At 39.1% G+C, this 24,851-nt stretch overlaps 1 protein-coding gene across 1 annotated transcript in view; it reads right to left on the bottom strand.

Moving 5' to 3' along the window:
* The window catches only part of LOC127422864 (protocadherin-15-like), a 427,222-nt gene that overhangs the window by 180,294 nt on the left and 222,077 nt on the right, over nucleotides 1-24,851 (bottom strand). Inside the window, exon 20 of the mRNA XM_051666673.1 lies at nucleotides 15,586-15,714. Within this exon, the coding sequence (XP_051522633.1) occupies nucleotides 15,586-15,714 (129 nt within the window). The remainder of the gene's footprint in view (nucleotides 1-15,585; nucleotides 15,715-24,851) is intronic.

Here is a 24,851-nt window from a genome sequence, read left to right as displayed (position 1 = left end):
TCGCTCCAGCACTTGTGCATGAAAACATCTCATTGACACTTTGGTAAAGTTCTTTTGTGGTGCTCTGATAATCCATGAAACAAAGTGGCTGAAGACTGGCTGCTATACATTTTACAGATGTAGATAGAGAGCAAGTACTCTCCTTTGCCAAAAGGTCATGCCCAAACTCATTTACTTCTGCCCAAGCTAAAACCCTGAGGGGGGCGAATGACGATGAAGTAGTCAATGACAGACTCAACCTTTTGATAGAGAGGTCTTTGAAGAGGCTTTATAGACATTCTTAATGCTTAAAAGAACAAAATCTATAACAGTCAATGGCAAAAATTTGTATAAAAGTCAGGGACAATCGGTTCATTTAACGGTTACTTCAACTGCTCCCTTCAAGAATGTTATTTCAAGTCTTTGCACAGTGATGTCTTATATTATCTGAGGCGTTTCATACATAATTAAGAGATAAAATGCTTTAAGAATATGTCTGTGACAATGAGAAACGTTCCAGCATGTAGTATTTGAAGTAGTAGTCAGCATAATTTTTAAAGCCCCCAATGAAATCTATGAAGCTTTGCCAAAAGTGAAAGTGGAAAGCTATTGAGGGAATAAGTAAAAAAAATAAAATAAATAATAATAAAATATATTAAAAAAAATATATATATATACACTATATTGCCAAAAGTATTCGCTCATCTGCCTTTAGACGCATATGAACTTAAGTGACATCCCATTGTTAATCCATAGGGTTTAATATGATGTCGGCCCACCCTTTGCCAGCTATAACAGCTTCAACTCTTCTGGGAAGGCTTTCCACAAGGTTTAGGAGTGTGTTTATGGGAATTTTTGACCATTCTTCCAGAAGCGCATTTGTGAGGTCAGACACTGATGTTGGACGAGAAGGCCTGGCTCGCAGTCTTCACTCTAATTCATCCCAAAGGTGCTCTATCGGGTTGAGGTCAGGACTCTGTGCAGGCCAGTCAAGTTCTTCCACACCAAACTCGCTCATCCATGTCTTTATGGACCTTGCTTTGTGCACTGGTGCGCAGTCATGTTGGAACAGGAAGGGGCCATCCCCAAACTGTTCCCACAAAGTTGGGAGCATGGAATTGTCCAAAATCTCTTGGTATGCTGAAGCATTCAGAATTCCTTTCACTGGAACTAAGGGGCCAAGCCCAGCTCCTGAAAAACAACCCCACACCATAATCCCCCCTCCACCAAACTTCACAGTTGGCACAATGCAGTCAGACAAGTACCGTTCTTCTGGCAACCGCCAAACCCAGACTCGTCCATCAGATTGCCAGATGGAGAAGCGTGATTCGTCACTCCAGAGAACGCGTCTCCACTGCTCTAGAGTCCAGTGGCGGCGTGCTTTACACCACTGCATCAGATGCTTTGCATTGCACTTGGTGATGTATGGCTTGGATGCAGCTGCTCGGCCATGGAAACCCATTCCATGAAGCTCTCTACGCACTGTTCTTGAGCTAATCTGAAGGCCACATGAACTTTGGAGGTCTGTAGCGATTGACTCTGCAGAAAGTTGGCGACCTCTGCGCACTATGCGCCTCAGCATCCGCTGACCCCGCTCTGTCATTTTACGTGGCCTACCACTTCGTGGCTGAGTTGCTGTCATTCCCAATCGCTTCCACTTTGTTATAATACCACTGACAGTTGACTGTGGAATATTTAGTAGCGAGGAAATTTCACGACTGGACTTGTTGCACAGGTGGCATCCTATCACAGTACCACGCTGGAATTCACTGAGCTCCTGAGAGCGGCCCATTCTTTCACAAATGTTTGTAGAAGCAGTCTGCATGCCTAGGTGCTTCATTTTATACACCTGTGGCCATGGAAGTGATTGGAACACCTGAATTCAATTATTTGGATGGGTGAGCGAATACTTTTGGCAATTTAGTGTATATATATATTAGAGCTTTACAATGATCTGTCATTCACGCTTGTTCAAAACACAATCACAGACATCTAAAATAAATTTTGTACTAGTTGAAATTCCAAATACACTTCATACTAGTACAAATTAGAAAAGTGCATTAATAGTTGTTATTTGGTTAACTTATACCTAAAAAAAAAAAAAAAAAGACCCGAGCATGACGGGATCCAACAAACTTTGGGTTACAAGCTGGGTTTGGGTCGATCTTTTAAGTATAAGGCGAGTTAGGGGCTGTTCACATGTTTTGGAACACATTGCATCTTTGACTGTTTTGTTTTAAGCGTCTCACACAAGGATCACCACATTTGTCACAACATAAATTTTCCTCCCTGCCCAGTAGGTGGCGATATGCACAACAGAAAAATAATGTGAAAGTGGAGATTTATAGTAAAAAAAAAAAAGGACTTTATATAAAATATTGATCTGTTTCTCAAACACACACCTATCATATCCCTTCAGAACACATGGATTAAACCAATTACCATGGATTAAATTTTGGAGCTTCTAAATTCTGGCCCTCATCCACTTGCATTGAATGCACCTACAGAGTTGAAATATTCTTCTAAAAATCTTCGTATGTATTCTGCAGAAGAAAGAAAGTCTTAAACATCTGGGATGGCATGATGGTGAGTAAATAATGAGAAAAATATCATTCTTGGGTGAACTATCACTTTAAGGTGATTTTTAGATGAAGTTTAAATGAGTAAAATGCACTTCCCAAACCTAAAACTTTAGCCTAAACCTAACCAAGTGTCCTAAAAGATAAATGAGAGGTAGTGTTCTTTTTGCAAAAGCAACATAAAAAGCACATTTGCTGAAGCAACCACGTCATTTAGTGTCCCTTCTATTACACTTTTGTATCACATGACAGATTTCATACTTGCCTGTGATCAAACCTTGGTCCTCCAAGTCCAGAATCCAACACTCTATCAGATTAGTCGCACTTGGAAAAGTGTGTAAATGTAGGTGTGTCTGTCATAAAAGTGTTTAAATGTATAGTTTTTCAAATGATACAATTAAAGTAAAAGTGTTAATATCATAACATGGCAGTGTGCAAGCAACATAGCGAAAACTACATGTTTATAAAGTCATAATCAGCCATTGTACACACAGTTGTTGTAGCACCTCTACTGTTAATTTCACAAGGAAGCTGCTGTAAAATGTAGAACGTAGCATGTAAAAATAAGTTTGCAAAAATGTAGTTATACTAAAGTTTATTCTATGAGACTAGGTTGGCATATTCACTAGGAGTAATTTCATTGCTGATATTAAGAATTAACATTTAACTAGTGAAAATTGTATTATAGATATTTATAATTCATATCCTGCACATAATTAAATGATGAAAAGGCTTGTGATAAATCATCATTATTTTGGTTATTTGAAAATATTTAAGCTAACAACCCCCTGTGAAAAAAAAAAAAAAAAAGGAGTAGAAAAACAAAAAAGAAATAAAGATAACAGTATGGAAATAGGTTGTTTATCGCTTGCTAAGGTAAGCAAATGCCAGTACTGAAAGCCTTGATCTTCTCAGTAATCAACTGAAAATTAATTAAAATTCAATATAGAAGCATAGAAGAAACGCTGCATGATACTTGCTCACACAGTGGAAGTCACACAGTGTCAGTGGGAATATTAGCGTGCTGTTCCCGTTATAATGTTTATCATAATACATTTAGTAGTAACAAACCTTGATAGACAACACACTTTTCTGATCATTGCACTTATTTAGTTCAGACGATTTTTAAATGGACTAGCATGCAGAAAATGTCCCTCTCTGACAGATTTGACTGAAATTGTTCTCCTGAGAAATTGTTTTCGTTTACCCAATAAAATGGTGCTCTGTGACTGTCAGCCATTTTGAGTGTTCAGGTCTGCTGACATCAGTTTTGCTGACATGTCTTTGGAGGGTGGGGTTTTGAAGAGATGGGGGCGGTCAAATTCAGTGGCTAAGTCTGGTGAAAGCTCATTTTTTCTAAGCTTCCTTTTTTGATTAATGTGACCTGGCCTTATTGTGAATGATTCATCAGTGCACTCTGTTCCAAAGAAGAAGAATTTTTTTTTTTTTTTAATAATATTTAATTAAATTAATTTGCTTTACCTCTGCCAAAATCACTTTAATAGTTTAGTCATGACGCTGTGCGAGGAGAAAAGAGACAACCGTGTTTCAATCACTGCCCTTCAACCACCTGTCTGCTGCTAGCTGTGACCAGCAAAAAATAAATAAATAAATACAATAACAAAAATAAAATTACATAGTAAACACAGATTTTTGGCTGTTTCCATCTCAAAACCCTGTTTCCAAACTAAACCAGTTGCAGGCCCACTGGCTTGCATTTTTGCACTTTGAAGAAGCAGGAATATCAGAGCGCTTGCAGTTGTGTTTGAGGCATTTCACTCTTGAATGCTTACAAAAGTTGAGGCAACATGAAATTGGGTTCACTAAAGCTCTGTCCTTAAAGGTGCACTCAGTAATATTTCAATAATTCTCATATCCTCATACATTTCAATAAAACTCATATAGACATGAATTGTAATTTTGCAATATATGTAGGAAATCATGACCACACATTAAAATGAAAACTCCAGTCATATCAGTAACCTTATAAAAGCTGTTTTATTCTACATGGAGAGGGTCCGCACATGGGGGCTGCCATGTTAGAATCACATGACAAGCTGAATACTACTGGCTTAATATCAGTAAACATCCTGTTATTTGACACTTTCACTCACTGATTAAAGTAATCATGGCTGACTGTGAATATTAAATATCTACAATGGCATCTGAAACTGAAAACTATAGATTTTAAATTATGCTGTTTCAAGCCGCTATGTGTCAGTGTAAGTCCAAGATGACACAAAGACAAAAGTTACTGAGTGCACCTTTAAATTCAACATGAAATCAAATAGAGTTAGGGCACTGGAGTCTGGACTCGGACTCGTGGTCAGACTCGGACTTGAATATGGTCTCCAGTCCAACTACATCCATAAATGGATAGTTGTGCCTCTGATATTGCCACATTATTTTTTTATTGGTTGTGAAAGATAAAATAAGCTTCAAATATTAAGAAAAATAAGAAAATGTAATCTTAATTTAAGAAGTATTCTCCAAAAAACAAGTCTGAATATTTCACTGTTAATTTTCAAAATAAATAAACGTTTTGTTTTATTTGTATTTTTTTCATAATTTTTTGTCTTAGTCCAAATGTTTAATCATGTTAAATTAATTAATATAAGTAAATTTTACTCTTGCTAAAATGGCATAACATTTTAGTTGATTTAGTTTAATATCATGTATAAGGCCAAAATTGAAGCCAAAAAATTGAATGCAAAAGATGTATAAATTGTATATTTTATCTCTTAAATAATTTCTTTTAAAAATCTGGAAAAAAAAAAAAAAAATTATTATGTTTATTTTGGTAGTCTTGATAAAGTCACAAAGTTTGGTTCCCATACGAAAACTATGTGTTATTTAAAAATTATGTTTTACCTCCACCGGTCAAAAATGACCCGGATGCGATAGGAGGGTTACGTTTATATTGTGGATATAGCTGATTAATCTCACATATCTAGGATGTGTTTGAGTAAGGTAATTAAGCCATTAGTAAAGTTCATAGTACAGGTGTTCTGTTCTATCAGATTAAGCAGCTCCAGTGGGGAAATCCCCAACCAACATGATCACATGGGAAGTTAGCATGTTATTTCCGAGAGTTCCAGTACCCTAGGATCGGCCACATTATGCTGACTCACTGACAAGTTCCACCTCCTAACAGACATTTTTGCATCAGCTTAAGTGTGTTTACCTTCCCTTGTGGAGCGACCGGAAATGCGTTGCATCAGCAGCATGGGCATCCTACGTTGAAATCAGGAAGAAATCACTTTCGCATAATCAGTGACAAGCGCAATTCAGAATTTGCATTTTCCCCTCTAACATTATTGTTTTTACTCCACTGTGGGTTTGGTTTAGGTTTGGGGGTTCAGTTTAGAAAATATGAATTAATCAGGCAGATAATAGCTGTAAGTGAAGTCCTCACCATCTATTCAAATTAACAGTCAAACTTCACACCAACTTTATCTTCTCTGTTGACAACTGAAGCCCACTTATTTATTTCACAGCCGCTTTCAGTTGAAATCATGACTGCGTGTTTTGACGAAACGCTGACAATAACATCAAAGAGAATGCTGGCAGAATATGAAGGTGTCTGCTTCGGCCCACATCAAAACTGAAAATACACATGTTTATGACAAGCTTTCTGATGAAACACAAATACAGAAAACTTGTCAGCAAGCCAACCGGCATGTTCTCCTCTCCAGACAATAAGATTAGACTCTCTGGCCTCAACTTAATCGACTTCAAATATGTTTAAAATTCTCACGCTGTGGAATATTTGGAGTAATTTTAAATGAGCACACTGGCCAGTCCATGAGTGGTACGGCAGGTGTAATATCAGCAGTGATGCAGGCTTCACTGTGATAGCTGTGATATAGAGCTCTGTGGGCATTTCTCTTATGATATGGAAACCTCTGTTGCTCCATGCTAGCCGAAGGGGATGTTTAGCTAGCGTTACGCTTTGGATCATATCCAACATGCCTCTCAGGGAGACGTGTCCAGAGTGCTAAATGAGTTCAGGAGAAGTTTGGTTTGCTATTCAAGCTTTCGTTCTGTGCCGCACACACACACATATTTATCCTGATGTCAAGAGGCGAACAATTATATTTTTAGCAGTAGGGATGGACTGTATGACAGTTTATAAAATCTGATTGGATGAGCCACATTTATGGAGCCAATATAGGGACTCATGTATTTTGAATCTAAAAAAAAAAAAAAAAAAATGTAATTAATCTCTTTTCACTTACAAGTCTCAAATTTTATTTTATTTATATTTTACAGCAAATGTTCTTCTTTTTAAACTTTAAAACAATGTTTCAGGTTACAGTTTTAAAATATTGATAACTATACACCAGTGACCACGCATTCCATATTACAATTACAGTTGCTATGCTGCTTGGCAGTGGTATACAGCATTATTATTATTAAAAATTAATAAAGTGGAGTCATGTGTAAACAGAGCAGGATGCACCCAAACTATTCAGGACAAGTAATAATTTGTTTTTAATGTGTGTTATAATGCTGCATTCATTGTATTTACAAGATGGCAACTTGGAGATTTTACTTTAAACGTCATTGGACATCGAATCATATTCCTTTCTATGACCTCTCAGAAAGCCAAAATGGCTTTTTTGTTGAATGTAGCAAAATACTGTATGTATTACTAGATTCATTCTTTACCTCTATATGTGTCAAGGTTGGGTTGGAGAGAGAGAGGGTGAAGACTCAAAGGCAGAGTAGATGGGATTATTAATATTAAAAATAAACAAAAAACACCCTGTAGGGGAAAACGACATTCCACAGACACAGGAACTTGGTGGCAGGGCTGGAGTAGGGGAGCCTCAAGGACCGGGCTCAAAACAGGAATCTCCAGTGGCAGGCAGGCATGGATTGACGGACGCATGCACGCACGCACGCACGCACGCACGCACGCACGCACGCACGCACGCACGCACGCACGCACGGAACATCTATAACAGGGAAACATCCACAACGAATAGACACAAGACAAAAAACACAATGGGGTTAAATAGGAAAGAAAAAGAGGACGGTAATAAGGAAAGCATGTGAAGCAAATGAACTAATAATGAGGTAACAAGGGGGCGGGGTCAGGACGAGAGACAGGAGAGCACAATTTAAAAACCATGTGCTCACACCAAACACAACAGACCAGACAGGAAGAGCACATGGCAAATGAAGCCATCATTGGCCATATGCTCAAACAAACACCAAGACAAGACAATAGAGCACATGGCAATGAAGCCATCATTAGACATGTGCTCAAACAAAAAGACAACACATGGAGCATGAGTGTCTGGATCCCGACACAGAAACAAGACCGAGCCAGACAGAAGAGTCAGGATCAGACACCATGCTCTGAACATGAAACATGGACTAGACAGAAGAGCACACAGCCAGGAAAAGCCGTTCGCTCACACAGAGACATAGAACATACGTGTCAGGATTCTGTCACCACAATAAACCAGACTGACAAGGGTGACAGCATCCTGGTAATATGTTCTTGCAAAATGTTAAAGAACAAAGAAAACACTCCAGGTAACAATGGCACAATAAAAGTGCATATAAAAAATACATTTGTAAACTACCTTTAAAGGAAGAGTCCACCCCAAAATGAAAATTCTCTCCCTAATGCCATCCCGGATGTGTATGACTTACTTTCTTCAGCAGAACACAAATGAAGATTTTTAGAAGAATATCTCAACTCTTTTGGTCCATACAATGCAAGTCAATGGGTGCACAAATCACATAAGTCAGCATAAAAGTAATCCATATGACTCCAGTTATTAAATCAATGTCTTCAGAAGCGATATGATCAGTGTTGTTGAGAAACAGATCAATATTTAAGTCAATTTTTGCTAGAAATCCTTCTCCCTGCCCAGTAGGGGGCGTATGCATGAAGAATGTGAATCACCAAAAACACAATAAGAAGAATTTGAGTGGAGACTGGCAGAGCAGGGAGGATAATTTATAGTAAAAAATGACTAAAATATTGATCTTGACACTTGCAATGTGAGGACTTACAGAGCTGAGATATACTTATAAAAATCTGAATTTGTGTTCTGCAGAAGAAAGAAAGTCATACACATCTGGGATGCCATGAGTATGACTAAATTATGAGAGAATTTTCCTTTTGGGAGAACTATTCCTTTAAACTGTTGAGGCAGCTGCAATATTGGTTCTTTTTACACAATGACTACACTGACATGGACACCAGAATATGGCTTATTGCGAGAAATAGGCATATTTGTGAGAAAGTGATGTATGTATTCACTGTATAAGCGGCATACTCTTTACTCCTGTATACATGTGGCTCAGTCGGTAAGTAGCTTTCTTCGCAGCAACGTAATTTCCCCGCAACACTTGCATAAATAACAAACATGACATCCAAGGAAGACTAAGATATTTTATTCTCTGTTGCTTCGCTTTATTTCCAGATATTCCAAAGTTATTGCTGTGTTTGTTTCCTTAACTTTGTATCACAACCTGCATTGGAATTGTGCTGCAATAGCGGGGTTTCCCTATAACGTTAAACTCTGGGATTCCCCCAATGTACGAGCACATTTACATGAACATACAGAAGCCCGTTTTGTCCATGGTTTATCACTTTTGTTCTACCTTGTTATCGTGGCTTCATTTTCTCAAGATCTTGACATAACAAATGTTGTTTTCTCATGATCACGGCTTATTTTTCTCTTTTGTTCACATGATTTCGACGTAAAATTCCCACGAGAAAACCTGTTGGTTTCAACATCACAGCATCAGCTTATCACAACAGTAGGCTTCTCTAGGTCAGTTTTATCTAGTGACTCGCAAGCCTGCTGACCTGCATCTCTCTCAGTCATGATCTATCCATGGAGTAATGATGGAAAAATAAAGCTTTCTGAAGCAATGAGTATTTCATTACAAACATAATGAAATTGGGTTCATTACTCAAAGCTTCTGAACAAGGTTCAATTTAATGCCATCTGGTGTTAAAAAAAATGAAACACAACTAGCAATAAAAATGTATTATCAACGCTATTATGTTGTTTTTCTTCTTTTGTGTTTATAAATAAATAAGTAATAACCAAGGCTCAAATGCTTCATATATGAGTTAAGAAGTTACTGTCTTCTGTTAAAAAATAAAAACAATGTCTGAGAGTAACTTAATAACTGAATATTAACTAAAGATTGGAAAATAAATATGCTTGTGGGATGGGCTGTAACATTTTATTAAAATGGGAATGAAATGTGCTTATGTGATTGTATTGGGTTCAAACTTGTACTGAAATTTGATTCTTTTGAAACCAAAGCAGTCACGTGGTTTTCAGATGAATGAAGCTTCGGACATCACAGATCAAGTTTTCCCCCCCCAAAATGTTAGAAGCACCGATACAGAGGTCACGTCACGCCATGCAAGAAGCAGACGTGTGAGCGACCAGCTCTGCGCACTTTGCTAAATTTTTTTTTATTTTCATGTTATAATTTAGTGAAATTTCATACACCCAGTTACACATTTGCTCTTTGAGGTAAAACATGGCAAAGACGTCAAAATCCTCGGGCTCTGGAGACATTAAAAGACACTTACGTGTTCAGGATGAAAGCCCCGACAGGCCTACAGACCGGGGACTCGTTTTGGATGGCGCGGTGGGAGAGGAGATCCAGCGTCAGTTGTCCAACATGTCGGTGATGTTGACGAAGGTTCTTGCTGACTCGGAGGATCTCGTTGTAATACGTCGATCGATTACGGCGATGGAAATAAAATTCTCTGATAGTTACAAGAGTGTCAGATGTTGAGAGACGAATCGATTTTCTGGAATCTTCGGAGAGGGAATTAACCGCTAATCCGCCCGCGACAAAAGTTGATTTGGAACATCTCCTTGAAATGCTTGAAGATCTTGAGAATAGAAGCCGCAGGAATAACGTTCGAATTGTTGGAATTCCTTAGCATGAGGAGGGCAGAGATATGGTGAAATTTCTAGACAAGCTTTTCCCAAGTCTGCTCGACATAACAGGCCATAAGCTGGAAATTGATCGAGCTCACAGAGTCCCAGCTCACAGATCTGCTGAGGGAGACAGGCCCCGATCGATTCTGACCAGATTTCTGAGATCATCCGATAAAGATCTTGTGTTGCACCAGGTGAGGAGCAAAGGGAAGCTTTCTTGGAAGAATCATAATATTTTCTTGTTCCCGGACTTTGTAAACTCGACAAGAGAGAAACGCAATCGGTTCAAGGAATGCAAGAAACTCTTACATCAGAAAAAGATCTCGTTTGCTCTAATGTTTCCGGCCAAACTGAGAATAGAAACGAAGGTCGGTCGCAAAGTATTTACATGTCCAAATCTGTCTTTTATAGAATCAATGAATGAGTAAACTGCGTTGGCTCCGCCGAGCGGCTGGAGCTTGTTTTGTGAATAACACTTTCCTTAAAGAAACTTTTGCATTGATGAAAGTTTACTTTCACATTGAAGTTCCCGGACAGATTGAGAATAGACACTACGGATGACCGCAAAATATCTACATGCTCACACAAAGGATGTCTTTTATAAAGTTGACAGATTGTGTAAGTCATGGAATATACCTTTATGCGGCCTCCGAGTGAATTGACTCGATCATCCGGGGAACCGGGATGCCGGTTTTGTTTCTTTTTGTATTGGTTCCGCCTAGCAGCTGGAGCTTGTTCTATTGAATAATACTCATTTGGAACAGCTGTGGATTAATCTGTTCGTGCTTCATACTTATTCCTCCTGCTGGCTGTAGTTTGTTATGTTGAGTATTTATGGGACATTGGAATGATTACGTCATCCGCTGAACTCATAACAGCTGGCTCACGGAACATTTGTTTGTCTGTCCGAGGAATCTGAACGGTTTTATATCAGCTGGAATTTGTTTTGTGGAAGATCACATCCTTGAGACAGTTCTGTGAATGAATCTACATGTTCTTTGTGTTCATTCTTCCTATTTGCTGGGTTTTCTGTTTTTCTGTTATGTAATTTTGCCTCACAAATTTGTGAGGCAAAATTGAGCAATCCGATGGCAAAGTTGTCGTGGGGACTCGTGTGCGTTCATGGACTTTTTGAGTTTAGAGGGATTGTCGCCGGATGGCGCTGTCATTGGTTAATGCACACATTTTTCTTTTTTCTGTTTGTTTTGTTCGGGGGGAAGTATTTCACTAATGGGGAATGTGGTCTGTATAACTTTGTTTTTGACACAAAAAATGTCAAATGTTAATATGAGTGGATTGTCTCTCTCCACGTGGAATGTGAATGGGTTGGGGCAATGATTGCTGCTTTTGGGAAGGGTCATGAGGCAACAGTGTATTACTCCCTGTTAATTCAGAGTCTGGGGGATGGAGCTTTAAATTCTCTCAAAAGATTATGGGAGGAAGATTTAAATTTGTTATTGGAGGAGGGAGAGTGGGCTAGGATCCTAAAAAGCTTCAGGTCTGCATCTAGAGATGCAAGGATCCGTCTGATGCAATTTAAGATTTTGCATCGGTTCTACTGGACCCCCTCTAGATTGTACAGTCTTGGTCTTAAAGACTCACCCACCTGCTGGCGATGCCAGTCAGAAGACGGGGACATAACCCATGTTTTTTGGGGTTGTATTAAGATTCAGGAATTTTGGTTGAGGATCCAGCATTTTGTGTGTGACATACTGGACACTCAGTTTTCATTTTGACCCAGACTTTGTATTTTGGGTGATGGAGGGGTCCTGAATATAGCAGATAAATATATGAAAAGCTGGGTCCTAACGAGCATGAGGATTGTTGTTCTGCACCGGGGCAGTGCAGAGAACTACCCTGGGTGCTTCGGCAGACTGAAAGAGTATATTCTTCCTGCTGAAAGAGTATATTTTCTCCTTCTAAAAGAGTGGCACTTACGGCAGCGTCTTTTTAAAGGTACCTTTCCATTTGTGTATAATTCCAGGTTGCGGTCGTTATGATCGTTGACAGCCATGATCGTTGTCCTACGTGTCTGGGCGCTGCCCACGTGGAGACATCGTTCGTGGATGGGTCATGTCCTCATTTCAAGAACATGACTATGGCAACGTTGCGGTCACGGCTTTCTTTCGTAAGAAAGGAAGCCACCCCAGTGGCTCCCTGCCTTGGTCCTTCTACCTATGGGTATGAGGCAGCATCGGTTAGCACTGGGGGCGATTTGGGGACTTCAATGGGACAACCTCCGCCGGGAAACCCCCCACGGTTCTGGGATGAGACAGGGAGCTCCATTCGAGCCCCTGGAGTCAGTTGAGCTAAAGGCACTCTCTTTGAAGACTGCCCTCCTGATGGCGCTCACCTCCATCAAGAGGGTAGGGGACCTGCAGGTGTTCTCTGTCAGCAAAACGTGCCTGGAGTTCAGTCCGGGCTACTCTCATGTGATCCTGAGACCCCGACCGGGCTATGTGCCCAAGGTTCCCACGACCCATTTCGGGATCAGGTGGTAAACCTGCAAGCACTGCCCCAGGAGGAGGCAGACCCAGCCTTGGCGTTGCTGTGTCTGGTGCGTGCTTTGCGCATCTATTTGGATCACACGCAGAGCTTTAGACGCTCTGAGCAGCTCTTTGTCTGCTTTGGCAGTCAGTGGAAAGGGAGTGCTGTCTCCAAACAGAAGATCGCCCACTGGGTCACTGATGTCATCGCGATGGCATATCACGCCCAGGACGTGCCGCCCCCCTTGGGGCTGCGAGCCCATTCTACTAGGAGTGTGGCGGCCTCCTGGGACCTGAACAATGGCGCCTCTTTAGCAGACATCTGCAGAGCAGCGGGCTGGGCAACACCCAACACCTTTGCGAGGTTTTACAATCTCCGGGTTGAGCCGGTCTCGTCCCGTGTGTTGTCAGGTACGAGCAGGTAAGTTCCGGGACAGCTGGCCGGGTGTACCGCTTGCGTATAGCGCCTTTCCTCTCCCCGAGGTTAAGACGTGCGCTTTGACTCCCAGTCATGTTCACAAAGTTGTGGACCCTGGAAGTTGCTTGGTTTGGCAGTGTTTCATACACAGCTACACTGAATATATTCACAATTGCCAAGGATATAATTTTAGCTGCCCATTACTTTTTAACTTAAGTCTCACAAAGTATAAAGTGCAGCATTAAAAAGAGGCTTTTTTTACTTTTAAGATTACTTTTTTGCTGGTTTCACACGCGCTCAATGTCCACCCATGCCTTCTTGGCAGCAGAATTTGCAGAAGCGTGCAAAGGTAAATGTGACCATGCCTTAATGACCCACGTTATATAATTTTGCAAAAATGTCACCACAGTCATGTAATTTTCATGAGATCAGCCATTACAACATGGTTATTTTAAATGTAAATCATTATTTTGTTATATTTGCAGCAAATGTAACTATTTTGGGATATATACCTTTACCAGGATATAACATTACAATATGACAAGATTTTACTTATACCACCCACCCCTAGTTAATCACATCCCAAAAACATGATGCCTGCCCAGGTCTTAATTTAAAGTATCAAAGTCAATTATACATCTAATGTACAGCAGATATGTGTTAAGTAAAGCACTGGCAATATACAGTCCGCCAGCATTAAGATTTTTGAAATTGTGACATTATTTTCATCACAGTTTTCCCCCAATCTTTTACTTATTTTACCCATGCACAGTTTTTACATTTCAACCCCTTCACATTAAACTTCCAATTTCTCATTACTGCATTGGCCGCTGGGGTGTGGGCATGATGCCAACAGCTCAAGTGTGTTCCTCTGCCCTCTTGAGCCCTCATCTCACTCTCGCCCAACTGGCATACACCCCCAGCCTATTATTTCCCTGACAAAGTGAGGCTCTATTAATCTAGACCACTAATTACAACTCTTCGCAGCTTAACAGAGCCCAACAAAGCTCCTTATAACAGGACGTCCTCGAAGGTAACAAATTATTTAAATTACATTTCTTTAATTGGAAAATCATAAACAGCAGAGCAGGTAGGGACTTTGGCAGGTAGGCTGGGAGTGTATGCCAGTTGGGCGAGAGTGAGATAAGGGCTCAAGAGGGCAGAGGAACACACTCGAGCTGCTGGCATCATGCCCGCACCCCAGCATCCAATGCAGTAATGAGAAATCGGGGGTTTAATGTGAAGGGGTTAAAAATTGTGCGTGGGTAAAGTAAGTAAAAAACTGGGGGAAAATGAAATGTCATGAAAATAATGTCACAATTCAAAAAAATAAAATCTTAATGACCTTAAAAAAAGGATACATTTTTAATATGCAATATGTAATTTCTTATTTGTAATTTTGATTTTGTAGTACAAAAGGACCATGACATTTTTTGACAAGTTTTGTGTGGGTTGGGAATCAAGAAACAAGTTTTCATCTGTTCTTGAACTTCCATTAAAGTGTAAGGAATAAGGAAATTATGTTTCTAAATCAAGGAAGAACTTTTGAATTGAATTTGATGAGAAACAACACATCTGTCTATTGTTTTGTCCTCGTTGGTTGCACGCAACAACCGACACACAGCGCAACATGTGTAGTTATGAGCCGGTTCTTAAAGTACTAAAGAGTCATAATTTGAATCACAAGGAAATCTGAATCGTTTAAGAAACATTTCACACAAAAATGAAAATTCTGTCATCATTTTCTCCCTCATGTTGTTCGAAATCTGACTTACTTTCTTCTGTGGAACAGAAAAGGACATGATAGGCAGAATGACAGTCTCAGTCACCATTCACTTTCATTGTATTAAAGTTAATTGTGACTGAGGCTAACATGCTGCCTAAAATGTTCTTTTGTTAGGCTACTTTTTTTCTCGATTAATTGTCCCTTTAAGTGGAATTTGAATAAGAACCATAATCGTTATATTACGATTTCCATTTCCATCAGGAGAAAGTTCAGGAAAGTACAAAAACAAAGTTACACACACTCTCAAACAGAAATTTTTGGGAGTACATGATATCCATCTGACTTCGATGACTCCAGAGTGCAGAAAGCGACTGCACAGCAAATACTTTGGGGATCAAATAGAGAAGGAGGAAAGAGAGAAGGAGCAGAAAGAATGTTGGGTGTGGGCATGCAGTCTTACCTTCACTTGACCCACAAAAGCGTTGGCCTCTTCCTCTTGAACTGTGAGATTGAGGGGCAGGAGTGGATCGAACACTGGGTCATTATCGTTGACATCAGTCACCACTATATTCACCGTAGCAGTCGAAGTCTGCCAACAAGAAACATTCAGGTTACTTACATCTTTGAATGCAGTTCTCTAAAGAAAACATTACACTGATTCAAGCTTGAGGCTTGCATGTGAATAAATTCAACCGTTAAACTGTTGAATTACATTAATTTTGTCTCTGCCTGGTAGCGTACAGTGTTTGCTTTCATAAACAATTATCCCTTCTCACTGATTAATTTACATAAAACTTGCAAATTTGGTAACATATTTGCATTCATCATCAAGCTTTGAATGGGGTCTAATGAAAAATATCCACAGCTGTTGAGCGGATTAGTGCTTCAGAGTATAGATCCCCTCAACAAAGTGATGCCGGCAGCCAAATTAACATGCTGGCGGGAGAAGTCTTCTGTCTACATTTCAAATAATTAACTTTCAAATAACTAACAGTCTACATTTCAAATAATTCACAAAGTGTCTCATTTTGAAAGACGAGGAATGGAAAAATACATTTAAAAACACTCAAGGCAACTTGTGTAAGCAGACACACTACGCATCACCTCTACTTTTACACATTCACCGATGGGCAAAACATTATGACCGCAGACAGGTAAAGCACATAATGTTGATCATTTCCTAACAAGGTCCCATGTCAAGGTCTGGGTAGATTAGATGGTAAGCGAACAATCAGTTCTTGTACTCAAAGTGTTGGATGCAGGAGAAATGGGCAAGAGTAAAGACCTGACCCACTTTGAAAAGGGCCAAATTGTTATAGCCAGACGACTGGGTCAGAGCATCTCTGAAATGGCAAGGCTTGTGGGGTGCTCCTGGTCAGCAGAGGTGAGTACCTACCGACAGTGACCGAGGAGGGACAAACCACAAATCAGCGACAGGGTGTTGGGCGACCAAGGCTCATCAATGCACGAAGGCAACGAAAGCTTTCCCTTCTGGTCCGAACCGACAGAAGGTCTACTGTGGCACAAGTCACAGAACATTTTAATGATGGTTACGTGAGGAATGTGCCACAACACATAGTGCATCGCACCCTACTGTGTATGAGGCTGTGTAGCCGCAGACTGGTCAGAGTGCCTATGATGACTACTGTCCACCATCGAAAGTGCCTACAATGGGCACAAGAGCGTCAGAACTGGACCTTGGAGCAGTGGAAGAAGCTCGTCTGGTCTGATGAGTCCCATTTCTTTTACATCACCTGGACGGCCATGTACGTGTGTCACGTTTACCTGGGGAAGTGATGGCACCAGGATGCACTATGGGAAGAAGACAAGCCGGTTGAGGGAGTGTGATGCTCTGGCCAATGTTCTGCTGGGAAACCCTGGGTCTGGCCATTCATGTGGACATCAATTTGACATGTGCCACCTACCTAAACATCGTTGCAGACCAGGAGCACACCTTCATGGCAATGGTATTCCCTGATGGCAGTGGCCTCTTTCAGCAGGATAATACGCCCTGCCATACTGCACACATTTTTTGGGAATTGTTTGAGGAACATGATGAAGAGTTCAAGGTGTTGCCCTGGCCTCCAAACTCCCCAGATCGCAATCCGATTGAGCATCTGTGTAATGTGATGGACCAACAAGTCCGATCCATGGCAGCTCTACCTTGCAACTTACAGGACTTGAAGAATCTGCTGCTAATGTCTTGGTGCCAGATACCACGGGACACCATCAGGGATCTTGTGGAGTCCATGCCTTGGCAGTTCGGCGCTGTTTTGGCGGCATGTGGAGGGCCAACATCATATTAGGCAGGTGGTCATAATGTTTTGGCTCATCAGTGTATACAGTACATAATGCATGCATAGTTACATAGTATTGTTTCAGGGTCAGAAACACTGGCTTCAGCAACGGGTGAATCACACAAACCTTACAGTCTGCCTAACAAAGTTCTCCCTTCAAGTCATTATACTCGTGTAATAAATCAATTTTTTTTAAACATATGTGGATGATTTTTATTACAACAAAACTCAGTTGATATGTAGACCTATTTTTAATTACACGAGTTTGGATAAATTATATCGGTTAATTTCGAATTGGCCAGAGCCAAAAAATAAGGGAGTCAGCTGTGTATGATTCACTGAAAGAGTGACTGATTAAAAACACTGACTCGCATGTGAGTTCAAGAATACTTTTGGCTGACTCATTTAAAAGAACCAGTTCATAATATTAATTGTCCGCATTTGCAACACTTTTAGTTGCAGTCTGGAGCCCTGAACATCATGTAGCTATTTGAGAAAGAAAGAGATACATTTGCAGGCCATTTCAGGTAGTGTGACTTTAGCTGGCTTGGTTGGAAGCGCCAGTCTATTCAAAATAAAGTTACACAGGATACAGGGAGGTGAGGGCTGTTTCTGGGAACGTCTCGTACAAATGATAAAAAATATCCTCCAAACAATTTTTTTATTTTTATTTATTTTTTATTTAATTTTTTATGCACTCAACAGGTTGGGAAATGTGATGGTTACAAAATACTTTTGTGATAAAATTAATGAACAAGCAAACAAGCGAACAAATTAATGAATGAATGAGCCAGGCCTTTTAGATGTTCTCAGCTGACTGGAAAACGTGTTTATTAATTTATATGATTAATATGAATGAACAAGCAAACAAATGAACAAAAACGCAAACAAACAAACGTAAAAACTAGCAAATGAACAAACAAGCCAGACCTTGTTTTAGAAAAACAAATCAAAGGAAACCAAATACTTTAGCAAGAAATTAATAAACAAATCAATGAACGAACAAACAAATGAACAAACAAACAAAAAAGCCAGGGCTTTTAGTTTACACTAGACCGCACAAAGTGAAATTACATAAAGCAAATAAAATCAAAAACGTTGGCAAGAAATTAATGAGCAAGTGAATGAACAAACAAATCAACAAAATAAACAAACCAATAAATTAATGAAAGAACAAATTAATAAACAAGCAAGGCATTTTAGAAATTCTCACTAGACTACAAGGCAACAATTAGGTAACAAATAAAAAAAAAAACAAATATTTCTGCAAGAAATTAATGAGCAAGCGTATGAACAAACAAATTAATGGATGGATGAATGACTGAATTAATTAATGAATGTTCCTGGCACATGGGATGCATATACTGTACTATATGTAATGTTTTCCACTATCTACATTAAGCTTAAATATAGTTTTGGTACACCTTATATGTTTTATATTGCTGTTTTGCAAAGCCTTGCTGTTTGCGAACATTCAGACACTGGCAACCGCTGCTGGGGGAGCGTTTAGAGGAGCATTTGAAAATGAGGACATACTAGACTGCATGTAAAACATAAACTAATAAGACAGTAAAATGTGTTATTAATAACTATCTGCCTCATTCTGAATATAATTCACATGAGATCATTATAAGAATTTGTTATAACCTCTTGATGACGATTTAAAGTAATATACAGTATATGCAGTAGATAATGAGTAATTTGTCATGTTTACATTCTGTATTCAAGGCGCTTATGTGCTAACATGCTATACGCAGCAATAATATTTACCGGTTACACTTTGTTATCTTAATTTATAATGACACTGATACTACTTCAAAGATGGGTGTATAAAAGAGTGTTAATGGGCAGAATACAGACAAAAGAATGATGATAAGAGGCATACTTTGGGCAGATGTATGAATGACGTTCAGCTGCAGTCTGCACATGAGTGAAGCAGAATATCAAAGAACAGAGTGAATGAGAACTTAAAGAGTATTTGCATAGATTACATTTCTTTTGTAGACTAATTAAAGAAAAAACAAAAAAAATCACATGCAACTTTCTTGGAAAATGTCTCTACGCAAACGATCGTACAGAAGTTTGCACCAGCTCGTGAAAAAATATGCACGCTGGTGTGTTCATCTTGACTGAGCTCCAGGTAACACCTTCCGATGACGTGGACCAGTAAGAAGGCGTTTAGCAGCCGGTATGAAGTTTTACTGAAGGTTTGCACTGGAGAGCTGTTGCAAACCACCAACACAAACTCAAAAACACTTTCATTTTGGCCAGATTTTGTTCAAAATGACATCACACCCATTCGTTCTTCGATTTCATGTGAAGTATTCCAGGGCCTTAGAACCAAGCAGACTCAGCTGCAAACCAACAATCAAGACACTGAAGGTGTTTCCCTCATAACCCTCATAGTTGCTTTGCCTTTTTTTAGGTATTCCGGCATCCATTTATGCTGAGTCAAAGCCAATCGTGTTACTTCCTCTAAGCCATATTGGAGGTAATATTCTAGTTGGCCAGCAAGTATTTTCCATTAATTAGCAGATATGTTTTTCCCCGCTTGCTTATTTGTTAAAGGTTTAAATGCTGGAGTATTTGGCAGATTGGCTGTGTAAATTTGTCATGTGCATCCAATAAAGCCTATGCTGTGGAAACACACAGAGGGTAACATAAGGTAAGCTGATCTCTTTTTTTTTCTTTTGTCAATATCACAAATCTTAAAGACATGTCAAGCTTGCAACTACTGTGTATTGCGACACCTGTGTATTCACAAAATAACAACTTGTATTGGGTATTCTTGCTACAACACTAACTCACAATAATATTCTCCTGAGACCAGAGTGTGACTGCTGTGTGCATTTTCCATTTCCCTTTTTGATTTGTAACTAGTAGCACCTAATAAACATGTAGAAAAACAAAAAACAAAAAACAAAACAATTCTAGACCAAATAGTTTTCCTAAAAATTGATGGCAACGTATGTGGACAGTGGGACTAATTTTTGAAATTTTAAAGAATATCAAGCTACAGAAATTCCAGTTTCTTTTTGTTTATTATTATTTTATTTATTTTTCTAATTGTTTATTATGTTTCAAGGAGTGTTAGTTATTCATGTTTTTGATACGCTACAGACACTACATCAGAAATTAGCATAAATAATTCTGATTCAATGTAATGGCCAGCATCATCGAATCACTGCCAACCATGTTAAAATAAAATTATACATTATAAATTCTGAATCTTTGTACTGATTACCATTGTCCTAAATATGTTGACTGGTCTAAACATTATCTGCAGCCTGAAACTGAAATTTTGTTCGGATTTTAGGCATGAATGCACTTAGCTCCATAGGAAATCTATAGGATGCTCCCTTGCTCCCTATTTAGTTAATGACTTAACCTCCAGTGTGCTGTCTGTCTGCACTGGTCTCAGAACAGGTCGAAAGAACTGAGATAAGTCAGTTTAAATAAATTACAATTATGCGTTGTGTATAGCGAAGCCATAAAACAAGGGTATAATGTCCATTTTGAAAGTTAACAGATAATCTGCTTCGCAATAAGACTGAAAGAATTGAACATGAAACAAATATTGTATTTTGTTGGTAGAGTCTGAGCCACAAATGCCTCTTCACAACCGAGTTCAGCCAAATATCACTAGTATCTGGAAATATTACTTCTGTACATTCAGTGCTAATAATGCTATTACCATTTATCGGGTCCTGCCGTTTGAAAATCACTGTATTTTGAAGCTTGAGTACAGTGGTAGTACAGTTGCACCGGTATATTGTGTAACATTAGTCACAATCAGGACATTACTATGGTTTGTGAGCAAGTTTTACACTGCACAACTAGGCATAACAACAAAACTTTCCATGACATATAAGATGTTGTTAATTTTCAATCATCAAAAGTCTGGCTAGACTAAAATGCTATCAATACCCCTTATGTCCAACTATGGCAGTACTTCTCACTGTGACTAAAAGTATTGTTATGCACAGGGCTGGAAAGCTCTCTCTTGTGGACTTTGGCCTTTTTCTTGGCTCTCTGATCACTCCCTTAGCAAAGTAAACAGCCTTAGGACTGACCTCACTGGGGACGGAGGTCAAGCACTGAGTGTTGCCCAGGGCCCTTAGAAAGTGCATACTTTTGCCATCTCTCCTTTCCGCTACACTCTGGAAAGGACAGTTCATTTATTTGGCTAATGACCACGTGGTTTAGCAAAGGTCACTGTATTATAAAAACCTTTCTAAACCGCACCTGCTCCCTGCAGCCTTCCGTCTTAAATTCACCCTTAATTCTAGGCCATAAGTGAAGATGAGAGGTCATGTAAGGACACTTGTGGGTAGATGGGGAGGTGAGATGGAGAGTTTTCTCATCTTACTTTCATGAGCTAAGCACACATGGACATCTTTCTCAACAGAGCAGTAGAAATGAGAAATCACAGATCTGAGAATTCTTCCAATTAAGGTGTATTATGAATTGCTTAAGGGGTTATAAAAGGAATAGTTCACCCAAAAATGAAAATGCTGTCATTTACTCGGAATCCTACAGTATGTCTTGTGGAAAACAAAAAGGAGAATTTTCATGAGTTGTACTGTCTCTCTTTTTCATGAATGGGAACTGTAGCATTCAAGCTTCAAAACAGATGCAAAAGCACAGTTAAAGTATAATAAAATTAGTCAATATGACTCATGCACTATTTACCATGTATTCTAAAGCCATAAGATAACAAGAATAAATGTAAATTTACATTGATATTCACTAAAAATCTAGACAACTGCCCTCACTCTTCTTGGCGCATTTATGAGAGAAGAAGCAATGTCAGATTCATGAACAATCATTCTTTTGAAAATGCTTTAATTTCACTAAGTTTTGGCCTTCTACCCACACTGAGACATTATTTTTATCAAGCGAAAACTGAGCTTTTTGAAAACCCTCTCCCAAGTGGATACATTTGAAAACGCTGTCTTTGCATTGTAGTGTAGACAGTGAAAACTGAGATATTAGAAAACAATGACATATTTGTTGTCATGTGATGCAATCATATGTTCCATTCAACCCAAATCAATCAAAATGGCAGCCCACGTTGTAGCGGCATTGTTGTGATTGCTATCCACTTTGATAACGTTGTTAATATAAATGTTTCTTTGTACAACCTTTACGTTGCATTCCTTCGAAGGTGACGAGAAGTTCTTCGGGGTTGCTGTCTGGTGTCAGAACATGAGGACAATTGCGTTTCAATGATGCAGGGCCATGCTTAAAGGTGCAATATGTAATATATTTACTGTACTAAAGCATAAAATGATCAAAATATGTTATCAGAGATTTAGGAAACATGCTAAGTTGAAATACTGGCTTTTCCGAAAACAAAGCTAATGCCAGTATTTTTGTTTGTGTTTTGTCCTGTGTGATCCTGCCCACTGCCCATTTCTCAATAGTATTTCGACACCCCGTGTTGAAACAAATTAGCGAGCAAACACAGCATGCTGCAGCCATGGAAGCCAACAATACATCTAGCTAACATTGACAGAATTATAAAAAATCCACATGAGCTGGTTTATAATTTGCAAACAATAAAAACATTGCAAATGTATACATTAGCTGATCAACTTACAGTGTAAGGCTCGTCGCTTGCCATTGTCAGTTTGCTCATTCCTGTTGCATGTCCTCAATTTGGCAACCTGCGTGAGCTTCGAGTCTGGGGAGGAGGGGGCGGGGGAGACAACTCTCTCCAATATTTTGAATTTGGACTGCAGTACCCATTTTAAACGCTTGATGTCAATGTTACATATTGCTCCTTTAAAACCTTTTTTTGTTTGTTTGTTTTCTCACAAGCGCAGTAAGGGGATTTAAGCATTTGCAGAAGTTTCAGTGTGGACAAGCAACTTTTATAAAACATTTGAAAATGGCAGTGTGGACAGAGAGCGTTTAGAAAACGAAAATGCTATTTCAAAATTTATCCAGATTAGTGTGTACGTAGCCTTAATGTGTTTTTATAAAATTATAAGCTTCACATTTATGCCTTTATACCCTCCAAACATTGGCCCCATTCACTTCCATTGTAAGTGCCTACATTTTTTGCTTCTTTTAAAGAAAAGGAGGGACGAGTCCAAATAATTTTTTTGGTAATCAACATTGACACAAATGCTGTCGATTGAGCTAATCTTGTACTAAACCTGGAATATTTTGTTACATTTTGGCCTGTTCCTCACATTAAACTATCATATGACTTTAGAAGACTTGAAACATTGCGCGGGAGTCAAATGGACCACTTTTATGATACTTTTATTGTGCTTTTGCATCCTTTTTGAAGCCTGAAAGCTTAAGTCTCCATTGATTGTAGGGTGAACATGAAGCGATGATGAGTAAATAATGACTTAATTTAAATTTTCCATTTTTTATGTAAATCAATCTTTTAAATTATTGGTACTTGACAGGTAATCATTTACCTTAATTTGTTTGTAAAGGTTAAAGCACTGTTACGCTAATGTGACACTAAAGACATTGACAAATCTGACTGAAAATGTTGTGCTTTAAGCAGGATCTTCATGCACTTTCTTCTGGAAGAGGGCAAGTGATTACCTTGAGTTTAGAGGCGAGCAGATTACTCGTGTGTCCTTGATGCTGGTTGTAAATCTAACCATCTCTTTCATTGAGGAATACTAAGTGAGAAATTCTCAGTTGGTTCATCCAGTAAGGGACATGGGCTCATTAAGAGAGTAGAACAGAAGAAGGTGCTTTATAATTAAAAAGCCTGTTCGGCTCATTTATCCCCATCATCACAGCATAATCACTCCATTGTAAGATGCACCTCATATTCCTCTATTTAGATCAATCACTATGGGTCTCTGTAAGAGAGACAGGTCTGGAATCTGCTATGAGACGTTAAAGGAAGTCAAATACTTTTGCAAGCAAAAGTTAACTGAAAGCTTTTTGAGCAAATGAACGAACAAACAGATGAACAAAACAGTGAAAAAATCAGTATGTGCCATTTGATCGATTGATTGACTGAATGAATCAATCGAGAAGACTTTTCTTCTCGATTGAGAAGGAAACTTTTCTTTCCTTACACACTGTCTACATTGGACACAAGCAGTGTGTTGTGTCAAAAGCAAATTGCTCCCAGTATAATCAATTATGCTGTCTAAACTGAAAGCGTCCATTGCGATGCATCGTGTTGCGGTGCACCTTCAGTTGAACGCCCCGTTTTATTTCTGACGCGCTGCGAGCTACTCAAGCCACTTTATTATCCTGTCTGCCTTTAATAAATATAAAACTAATTTATTTTACTTACCAAATGTCACATCTTCCCAGTCTGTTCACACAAGATCTCCTTCCCCTGAGTATAAACCCATAACCGGACTACATTTCCCAGAGCCCCCTTCTTCCCGCCATTAACTCTCACACCTGATCGCCATTCATTCATTACTCACTGTGTATA

The sequence above is a fragment of the Myxocyprinus asiaticus genome, chromosome 32 (genome assembly GCF_019703515.2).
Source record: "Myxocyprinus asiaticus isolate MX2 ecotype Aquarium Trade chromosome 32, UBuf_Myxa_2, whole genome shotgun sequence".
In the NCBI taxonomy this organism is placed as follows: Eukaryota; Metazoa; Chordata; class Actinopteri; order Cypriniformes; family Catostomidae; genus Myxocyprinus; species Myxocyprinus asiaticus.
This window is presented reverse-complemented; position numbering and strand designations above follow the sequence as displayed.